This window comes from Xiphophorus hellerii, chromosome 9 (genome assembly GCF_003331165.1).
Source record: "Xiphophorus hellerii strain 12219 chromosome 9, Xiphophorus_hellerii-4.1, whole genome shotgun sequence".
Lineage (NCBI taxonomy): Eukaryota > Metazoa > Chordata > Actinopteri > Cyprinodontiformes > Poeciliidae > Xiphophorus > Xiphophorus hellerii.
In genome coordinates, this window is record NC_045680.1 from 21,997,373 (window position 1) to 22,008,793 (window position 11,421).

The 11,421-nt window shown below is 39.4% G+C and overlaps 1 protein-coding gene across 1 annotated transcript; it reads right to left on the bottom strand.

The window, feature by feature from the left end:
• Window positions 1-1,131: 1,131 nt before the first annotated feature.
• LOC116725330 (uncharacterized) lies at window positions 1,132-8,385 on the bottom strand. Its single transcript, XM_032571288.1, has 7 exons — window positions 7,664-8,385; window positions 7,082-7,171; window positions 6,255-6,293; window positions 6,069-6,167; window positions 5,825-5,875; window positions 4,507-4,588; window positions 1,132-4,430 (listed from the first exon to the last, which is right to left on the bottom strand). Exons 1-7 carry the CDS (start codon window positions 7,791-7,793, stop codon window positions 4,268-4,270), a joined length of 654 nt encoding a protein of 217 aa, XP_032427179.1. The 5' UTR covers window positions 7,794-8,385; the 3' UTR covers window positions 1,132-4,267.
• Between the last annotated feature and the right edge of the window lie 3,036 nt (window positions 8,386-11,421).

The window sequence follows — 11,421 nt, forward strand, 5'->3', positions numbered from 1 at the left end:
GCTAAACCTGACTTTGATGTTTTTAAAAGACTGACACTAAGGTAATGCTCTGGGGAAAGCTATTTTTCACTCAATGAGAATCAGCAAGATGTGATGAAACTGAAGCAGTAGTTTCATTTTTAGACTGAACCCCTGAACTACAACAAGAAATCAAGCAGAGGAAATATAAATCTTAACCAAATCTGCCCAGAACTACTCAGCCAAAGAAAGCAGCACCTGTACATCTTGTCTTATTTTGTAGATGGTATCAAATTATAGATACATGAGTTACATCAGTCCATACTCTTTGTAACGCCAACAAACTTGCAGTAAAAAACATCTTTCAAGCAGCCGTGAATAACGTTAATAAAAATGAACACAGTGTTTATATCGCAAACTCATTAAGCCAAAATATACCTCCATAGTGAAGTATGGTGATGGCAGTATCATGCTGTGAGAATTTCTGCTTTTGACAGGAAACAGACTGACTGAACTTGATTCAAACGTAAGTTAGCTAATTGTGCACTTTAAAAACAAAATCCTAAAACAATTTTTTAACAATTGTTTTTCGTACATGAATTTTGAAAAACATTGTGCAGTGATGGCGATAGGTTTGAGGTAAATTTTGGTACACTGTCTTGGAAACATAAAATGATAGATTTATAAAGATATCAAATATTGTCTAAGTTCAAGCGATCTTTGTCAGTAACTGCGTACCAAAAAAAACTCAAACTTTTAATTATTCCTACTTTAGTTAATAGTTATTCAGAATGATAAAAGTGGATAGGATCTGCATTATCTGCACAGCAATCTGAAGGAGTGTTTGTTTGTCTGTCTCTTGACAGGGAGTTCCCACAGGTTTCTTTTGGAACATGACGGGAACTGAAGCTTTCTGATCAGAGAAAATATGCAGCCTAACTAGTCTGACAGACGAGTTGTTGCTGTTTCTTAGCACAACTGCAGGTGGCATCTACAGTACATCTACTTTTGTTTCCATCTGCAGGGGTCAGCTGATGTTATCCAAAAACCAAAAAAAGGCCAAATGTTAATATTCATCTTAAATTCATTGATCAAATGTAAAATCTTAGCTTTTGAACCTGAGAACATTTCGTGATCTTCTTTTTTTTTCCTCTGGAAAAACAGGGACACAGGTTACCATTACTGACACATTTTTATTAAATACTTAATTCTGTATTTTATGCTGCAGGCAGCAGCTGGAGGACTGACGACTGAGAAAGATATTAAACAAGGAATGAGAGAAAGACAGACGCACTGAGATTGTTTACCTTCATACTTTGTTTTCCCTGCTAATGTCTGCTCTGGGGTTTTGTGTACATTTCTTAAAATTTTCAAAATCTATAAAGCAAATTTGTAAAGCATAAAACATCTCTGGTTGCAGATTTATGGCATGCTCAAACAAGTTAGAACTATCTTTTTTTTTCTTCTTTTTTTACAGCAGGTCCTCATTAACTTACCAGGATGGCTTCCCATCCTTTCTTCCGTCTGGCCTTCTCTTTTTGAATCGTGTCCTTTGGCCTACTATGCACTGGTCAGAGAAGAAATATTAAAAAGCTAGAAATAGCAAAACGTATCTGGGCATATTTTGCTGTCAGACCTGTGCACTCTCTGCATGCATGGCAGATTTTTACTGGAATTATTAAATGGCGTATTTTTGAAGAATAATACAAATAAAATAAACAGGTTTAAACATAAGAATCGGCTCAATCACAATTGAGATGACATTTTTAATATTGAAAAGTTACATTCTAATCCGTTTGTGCTTATTCTTCATTTTTGTTTTCATGGTTCTGAGCTGAATGGCTCTTCGTCTACAGTCATATTCAATAAATGACAATATCTGTCCCGATGAGTCTCGTTTGTCGGATTAAAAGTACATTTTGAAAATAACAACCTTTGAGCAGGTCATAAACATACCTGTCGTTAAGCCCACATCTCTGGTTTCAAAGTAGGTTTTATTGATCTGATATAATATTCCAGTTTCCAATGTCATGTTTTCATCAGCTGTAAATGGAGAATCATCATAATCAAATCAACACTGGCTTTCAAATCTGTGTGTAGTTTATCTATAGTGATAAAGTTACTGAAATAAATGGACATTTCAATAATATTTTCATGAATCTGGCGCAAGAGCAGGTTTGGGAGCCGACACTGATCTTGTGACAACCTTCTGCCGAAAACAACTTAGTCCATTTCAAGCACAAAAAGAAAGCAAAAAAAAAAAAGTTTCAAAAGGACAAAGTAATTTTTGTGTGTGCTCATTTTACTTTAAAATCTCTATGTATGTATGTTTGCTTTCAGTTAAACGTATTTTTTCTGTCCATCATTTAATCAACTGGATTAAATAAAAGGAATAATAATATAATATTTTTTAAAAATACAAGAATATAATGCCCTTGACGTTCTGCAGCACTCTCTGATTTTAAGTCTGTAAATATGCAGAATTTACTCACTGATAGAAAGAAAGTAAATCATCCAGATAGCGTGACGTAAATGAAATAAGGTGTTCGAGGTCTTATCATGTTTATGCAGTGGCTACAAAATCAAGTCAGCTTAGAAGTAGAGTTGGTAAAACAAGAACAGTGATGGCGGTCCGGCAGAACGCCACGGTGTCAGAGTTCATCTCCACGGTAACGCCTCACATTATGCTGCCCATGGCTGGGAATTGCATTTGGAAATGAGGCAGTGGATACACGATGCAGCTGTCTGGACACGGGGCTATCAGGATCACTCAAATTCCTACCCTGGCATTTGTGAAAAATATCCAGGCATATTTTCTTTCTCGTTTAACGTTGATGCGACGGCATGAAGCGTTGCAATAACGACGATTCCTCACTTGTGTATTCCCGTCGGCTTATCGATGCAACTATGACCTTATCATTCTGATTTTCTCCTCACAGCTTGTCTTGAGCATCAGATATTCAGAAAGCGGTTCAGAACACTTTCAGTTACCTAAAACCCCAGGGCCATTCTTTTTTTTTTTCTTGGAAAGTTACTGAATATGCAAAGTAGTCGGACTGAATATTTATAAAATTGCCTGAAGACTTTTTACTTTTCTTTCTGCTAACTTGAAGACATGATTATTCTGATTTCAACTCTGCAAAGCCGTAAGAGGGGTCAGAGGTGACCTCAGGCCATACCCTTTGGCTCTCTACCCATAATGCTGAGAGTAAGGTCGGCGTGTCTTGGTGTAACACTAACAGGGCTGATCCCTTTGGAAATACCCAACGATAGGAAGCCAATCTTCATCAATCCAGGCTTGATGGTTTATATCAGTCTCCAGAAAGTTTCATCCATTGTGTACATCAAGATGGCAGGTGCGGATGGAATGGCGTTCTCCCTTTGGCGAGGTCCGTTTGACGTTGCTTGAATCTTCACGATGTATGTGGATACCCACAGGAGGTCATCAGGTCCAACATCTGACCACTGTGACTTTTACCTAAAGTATCTACACTTATGCTCAAAATTGCTAATAGGTTTCAAAATAAAATTGTTTTCATATAACCAAGAAAGTTTTATTTTCTAATAGGAAATAAGACAGGCGCCACTCAAGAGATCCTTGCCAACGTAAAAGAAAAACCAATTCAAAATTTTAGTGCATTTGTTTACATTTGTAAAAATAGTAGGTCTCAAAAACTATTAATACCCCTCTCAATTGTCGGTGAAAAATATTTAATGGTATTACTAAAACTAAACCCCCTGTCATGACTGTTTACCAGCTTTTTTTCCTGTTTTTCCACTGGTATTTTGAGGATTTATCTTTGACAAAGTGCTTCAACACATTAAGGTTGGAAGGTCTCTTTGCCAGCACCTTAATTTTTAACTCCCTCCAAAGACCCTCAACAAAATTCAAACGTGACTTTGTGTGAGCCAAGCCGAAACAATACTTGAACTCTAAAGACACATGCTGGTTAAATTAAAAGAATCTTTTACATTTGACGCTGAAGATTACTTTAAACCCACATATTTAGGGGTTACTAATAATGTAAGGGTATTGTACAATGTGACCACTCCACCTCATGCAAAGCCCACAGTTTGAACCCCATTAGTCAAAGTCCTTATAACTGTCTGATTCATCTATGCTGTGCTGTGCCACTGTTTTGACTTACTGTCAGGTGCTCCAGTAACTGCTGAACAACTTATAAGTACTAATCTGCCACTAACTAAACCTTTTCTGTGCGATTAACTTTTTTTAAGTCAATGAGTGGATACTCCGACTGGTTGTCCCACAAAATGAACTAGCTGCTGTGCGTGACCTCTGGGTGACCTTCTATGTGCCAGGATATAGCTGCTTATCTAACAGATTGGACATCTCCATCCAAGACAGGTCCCACTGCACCTCCGTCGCATCCTGTTTGGTCACAGGCGGCGGCACTGCTGGGATGTTCGCTTTAGAAAGTGGCCAGCAGCTCCGAGTGGAAAACATCCGGTGTCTTTGAGAAAAAGAAGAAAAAAGAAATTCAACCCACAGGCTGCAGGAGGTAGGGGTGGCGGAGTACGTTAGTGTACCTGTTGCGTTGAATGAACCAAATTAGAGGAATCAGGAGCAGAAGAACAACGCAGCACGACACAACAATCCATATCCACGCACCTGATGCAGAGAAGGAATTTTTTGCTTTTGTTAGAAAACACTATATAAAGTAAATTGTACTTGCATAATATTATAAAATTAAAAAAAGATCAATCTGATGTAGCCTTTTGGGACTAACCAGTCTACAGGATGGTTGCATTAGTAAAAAAAAACACTATTGGACTTTGAATAGACTAGACTGAAAACCAGGGTCAGTCAGTTCAATACTGTAATAATACAACTGTCACCATATGATCGGCCCTGTTTCAGTGGCACACGAAGGCTTAAGGTAAGTAATGCTGCAATATCGGCTGTTTACAAATGTAATGTAACTTGATCACCAGTGAACTCGGGATATCATGGATCAATGCCTTTGTGACAAAATTTATACAAGTGCTGCTTAGGTCACTCAATAATAGCATTACTTGATTTTATGCTGCGCATCTGTGCTGGTGAAAAGTTGCTCACCCCGGCATGATGATTGCTTGAAGAAGCTCCGACGTCAGGGCAGCTGGGTTTATTTTTCCTCATTAATTCAGGTAACATTCATATATATTTCTATTTACAAGATGTTTTCATATGAAATTATTATTCATGCATCCTTTTGAGTACATATTAAGGTTCATATTGTCCCTTAGAGGGGTCAAGAGGGGTGTTGGTGTCTATCTCCAGCTAACGTTCCGGGCGAGAGGCGGGGTACATCCTGGACAGGTCGCCAGTCTGTCGCAGGGCAACACAGAGACAGACAGGACACACAACCATGCACACACTCACACTCACACCTAGGGAGAATTTAGAGAGACCAATTTACCTAACCGTCGTGTTTTTAACTGTGGGAGGAAGCCGGAGTGCCCGGAGAGAACCCACTATGCACAGGGAGAATGTGTAAACTCTGTGCAGAAAGACCTCGAGCCAGGAATCAAACCCAGGACCTTCTTGCTGCAAGGCAACAGTGCTACAAACTACGCCCTCAAATAGACACATCTAGCAGTTAAAGTTATATAAATGAACAGGAACTCGTGTATGTTTTTTTAAAATGTTGCACTTGTAACATTTAAACAGTTTTCACTTTAGTAACTACAGCGTTTTCAAAAGACTTCCAATGAATCTGACCTACCAAATGCTGTCAACACTTTTTAGTAAGAAAAGGCCATATCTGAGATACTTAGCGTTCTATATACATCAAACTCCTGTGTTTTATTTTGTTTGCTTAATATCAGTGGACAGGTATAACTCCAATATTTCATAAGATGTTACCATTTGTGGAGGATTCTGTGCCATCGTTTGATGTAAAGTTGCCTGGAAGATCTAAAAAACAAATGGTTATTTATCAGTATTGACTAAATACATTAATGAAAAACTGAACCAAAAAAAAGCCAAACAGCTGAACTGACTGAACCTTATACAACTCATTTTTCTACACGTTTGTCTCTAGTTTTCCGCATCCTTTCAGTGTCGTGTGGTAAGAAGAAACATGGTGGCTAGCCTGCTAGCTGCTCACCTGACACATTGAGCGTGACACACCCCTCCATGGTGACGTTGCTCCCTTTCTGCTCCACTTTGATTTCTGAGCCGTTCGGCCACAGGCACACGCTGGGCTCTTAAGGGGCAGAAAAACATCGCTGTGGTCTCTTTTTTTGCTTGTGCGTGACAGATCGGTGCAGCCTACTTCGCCTGAATTTCTTACCTTCGACTGCAGAAACATGGAGGATGAACGCGGACACACCTGGAACACACACGGAAACCGTTACACACAGACGCATCTCTTCATAATCTACAACAGGTTTTTCTTCCACAAGATCACAGTCAGAAGTTCAGATCCTTCACACATCCAAAGCCAGAGCAGGGTCACAAGGTTGATTTTGAGCTACATAATAAAAAGCGACATTTAAAAGTTCTTAATTAAAGGCGAGACGAATAGATCTAAAAGGAAGATGCCTTTGTTTGTGAAGCATAACAATCCCTCGCTCTGCCAAGACAGCACTTTGAAGACCACGGAGGCTGCATTTTTACCTTCCTCTCAGAGTCACAGCACTACTACACAAGCATGTCGGCGAGCCCAGTTTCCCATTCCTTAATGAGGCTGTTTAGACTGCCGTCCTCCCCGTGGGAGCACAAGGAATGTACACATATTTGCTGTATTTTCCTGCTAAAGACGCCCACGTCGTACAGCACAGTGCTAGGGCGATGACAAAGTTTTGACATGCGGTAGCTAAGGTTCAGACACAACGATTTGGCAGCTGTGTCCACATCCTTTCCATTTGCCCCATCCGGATTCTGGCCAGGGTACATCATTTTAATTTAGCACTGCCCGAAAGTCCGTGCAGCAATTTATAACCCTAAATACCATACTACAGCTATTTGCATGCCATACAGAAAGAGAGCCTGTCTTTGGGCTGAATTCATTAGAACTTTTTTTTTTTTTTTATGACAAACATAAAGAGATTTCTGCACCGCAGAGGCTTATTTTTTAAAAGCTGTGCATTGATAGGAAAAGTCATTTTTGATACTCACCCAGCAACAAGACTCCCACCATGGTGTTTCTGCCACCAAGCCTAAAATCTCCAACGTTTGGTTTGCGCCTCATTTCTTTGTTGAACAAACCTAAACATAACAAATATGAAATAAGCAGTATTTTCCAGCAGCCGCTATGTTTGTTGTTTTTTTTTTTCTCTAAGCCTGCCCGATTCGTGAAGCTGTGAGACAGACCCTGACTGTATCTGTGTGGAGGAGGGACTGTCACAGCAAACCGCAGATTGAGATGGCCATCTTGGTGGAGACGTTTCCTTCCTCTGTAAACTCGTTACACACCCGTGTGACAGGAGAACCGTGCACAGGCACGGGGCAGGGAGCTCAGATTTCAAGCCATAACACAAGCAGTCATCGACTATCCAGCAATTTGACATTTTCACTGTTTTCATTGACTTATCTATAGCCTGGAAATGCTGCAAATGAAGGAATGAGGTAAGTCATCTGCACGAAAAGAACATAACAGTACACATTGTACGGTGGATGTGTCTTCTCCCAGCACTGGTGCTCCCCAGGGGTGTGTTTTCGTCCTACTCTTTTCCCCTCTGGACACAAATAACGACTGACCTGCCTGTGAAACTCTTGGACTTTGCGGATAACACGCCGCTGTCATTGGCCTGATCCAGTAAGGTGACGAGTCAACATACAGACAGGAGGTGGATCGACGAATCATCAGGTCCAGTCGATTGTCGCACATTGACAGACTCTGTTGGGAAGATGACCTTGCTGCTGCAACCCAAAGAAGTACAACCAGTACAATGTTAGAAACAAAAACTATGCTAAACGTGTTTAAGCTTTGATGAATAATATACGATGTGCTTCTTCAGTAAGGACAATTAAAATTGGCCAGTTGATAGGGAAGACAGGTGGAGTTAATTAGAGAGCGATTCTGGAGGAAAAGCTGTTAGAGGCTGCAAAAGACTGAGGAGTAAGCAGAAGTGCACCATCTAACTGGATAATGACCCAAAACATACAGCCGGAGCCACAATGTAATAGTTAAAATCGGAGCTTACGCGTGTTTCAGAAAGAGCCTACAGGTGAATCCAAATGAGAATCTATAACATGACTTGAGAAAGTAAACTTCACAGACGCTCCTGATTCGGACAGTGACTGAGCTGTTTGATTTTGAATAAGTAAAAGATGGTTATTATACAGAGAACTAATTGAGATGAGTTAAAAACACACGCGGACCACACTTTTCCTGATTTTGTCGTTAAAATAACTTGAAAGCGGGTCATTTAAAAAAAATTATATACCAAATAAAATAAAAATGGTTAAAAAAACTATTGCGAGTTTGACTCCCGGTCCCGGCGACCTTTGCCGCATGTCTTCCCGTCCTCTTTCCTGTCTGCCTGCTGTTGCAAAAAGTACAAGCCACTAGCGCCGCAAAAACTCTTCGGAGAAAAAAATGTGAAAAAAAGCACAAAAAAAAAACCGATTGTGAGGTATTGTATTCAGATAAAGATAAGCCTCCATTCCTGTGATGTCAACAGTGATGGCATAGTTACTTAGAAAAAGTAACTTTAATCGGATTACTGATTACTCCTTGAACAAGTAACTTAGTTAGATTACTAACTACTTGATTTGGAAAGTAACTAAGTTACATTAGAAGTAACTTTTTTAGTTACTTTCAGCAGCTGCAAACAACAACGCTGTGAAAATTGCATTGATCTTTGCCTAAATTTAATTGCAAGTTATTTTATAATGGTAACGTCAACAATGTGTCTCCATTTATAAGGTTGAACTGGAGGAAGAGGAGGAAAAACAACGGTACTATTGTAACAGCATAGAGATTTCCAGTGACGCGTTACTGACGTCACTGGATGTCAGTTGTTGTTTTGTCTCTTTTAGATCCTTCCGTAAAACAGATGTCTAGTGAAATTGTTAATGCACATGAATAAGGGATTGAGTGAACAATAAACGTAGGGGAAATGAAAGGCAACTGTTTTCCGAAGCTGACAAGAAGTCTGCTTGTTGCAATAACTTCAGCATGAAACTCTCTGTTCTGTTGCATTACAAAAACGACTGAATGTTTACCTTTATTGTTATTTTATCGATACAACATCAACGCCATTCATCGGGACCGACATTTTTATTTTTGAAATCGAGGCCAAAATGATTTTTCCCTTCCTCTAGGAAAAGCTTGAACTTCATTATTTCCCCTCCAACATGTATCCTGCGCCATATATTATTTGATTTATTTTTTTTCGAATCCAATATCTTCCTCGTGTTGAGCATTTCTCCCCAGATGCTTTCCACTAAATTTCAAACATCCTTTCTTGTACTTCTCTGCTCAGTGACTCTTGGTGGCTCCATGAACAGATGCATGGCGCAAGCTAGCTGTACTGGAGTACTGCAAGTAGCATGTCAACACTCAAGGTGAACATATTAAATATAATTTTTGATGAGTACATTAAATATTAAAAAACACATTTACAGAAACAAACTGGCAATTTCCAAACCATAAATCAGTATGGTTTATAACCACAAGCTGCTGTTGTTTATGATTTATGGTATGCTAGTAGCACATTATGCTAGTATCAGCTAGCATGTGTGCAAGAGCATTTCTGTGTTTAGTGTGTATAAAATTCTTGAAAAGATTGGTCTTTTTTTTTACATTATTTAAGTGCGTTATTTAATTGTAGGTCCTTTCCAACAGGTTCTGTGATCTACAGTATTTTAAAACATTTGTTAAAATGCCTCTGGTGGTCCCTTCTCAGCTGTACTCTTTGAAAAACCGACAAGTTTCAGTGTCTTAAGTTAAAATCAACCTTGGTTACACGCATTAGTTTGATAACTTTGTGTCTAAAATCTACAGGGAGCTCACTGGTATTCGTTTTGCACCATTTTTTTAGGAACAGAAACATTTAGCTGGCAAAGTAAGATCCATTTGCATGACAGGATTAAGATTTACCATCACACCATTACATTACAGCAACCAGTGAACTATTAATCATGGCTCCCGCCAGCAGCAAATAACGTCATTGCTTTATATTTTCTACTATTCCACCGCAGGTTTATTTAACATAATTTAGTCTGTATCTCAACCTTAATACAGGTTCTTATGGCAATGTGCCACGTCGAAGCATTTGGATTATAAATCTCTTGATGTACCACTCGGTCTCGAGCAAATGACAAATATTTACTGCGAACACACCGGGCCTCTCTCCATCAACGTCACGGGTGCGTCCGAATGAAGCGTAAAATTGACCTGTCTGAGACACCATAAGTCATGCATTTAAGAACCTTTTCGTCAACAGATAAAGCCACCAATGTGATGTGTCCCATGTCAGAAACACGTGAAACTACATGCAAGAGATGCACACTTTGTAGCAGAGTTATCGGGTTAGCATGCAGTCGAAAACAAGAGGAGCGCCTAAACTACGATCGTCCCAGTCTGATTAATGTCTTCTGTCAACATTAGCATATTAGCAGCTAACAGTAGGTTCCAGATGCCTTGGCCTTAGTTACTGAGTGTGTTTTATTTCTCTTTTACCTCAATTAACGCTGCAAATAACACAGCCACCATGATCAGAGACGAAAATAAAAAGATACGGCAAGTTATTAATAGTCTAGCTGATGGTCCACCGTTAGCTGCTTCCCGAATATTTCAGATATGACGGATTTTGTTTAGATTAGTAGATTTTGCTCTGCTAGATGATAATTAACACATTCAGCAGAAGTGTGTGTGGAATCTGACCCTTGACACAGGGAACAAGAGGTGTAAATGAAATAAATTCAGCTAAATCAGGACAAATGTTTTAATTGTTCATCTTACTGATGTTGTCTCCTGTTCTCCACTATTTGCAATCATCCTAATTTTGCTCTGCTATGGATAGTACCCCTATAGCAGTGATTCTATATTTAGTCAGGGTTTTTTTCCCCCTTTGTGGACAGAGTTAATGGTGGTGCTTTCGCAGCTGGTATTGATTTCATTGGATGAAAATGGACTCTCTTTAATTACATGTCACTAGAACCTATTTGTCTTGTCTGTCCTGAGAGGTTTTTAATTGTAACATTTTTGCAAAGAAGTTGGCAGGTGGATTTTATTTATAAAATTCTGGTCACCTCTTCCCAAAACGTCATGGAGGCGCCCCACCGAAATGTGAATTTATGCATTATGTAGATAATTTTTGTTTTAAATTGCCTCTTCCTGTTCTCATTCCTTCTCCTTTCCAATTAAATTACAAACTTCAGTCCAGTGTCTGTTCTCACAGGTATCCACAGCAGCCTCCTCATGGCTCAGTGATCCCCTCCTCCTCCTCCTCCTCACCACCTCCATCATCATCACCATTATTCATCCCTCCACCACCTCCCCTTTCTCT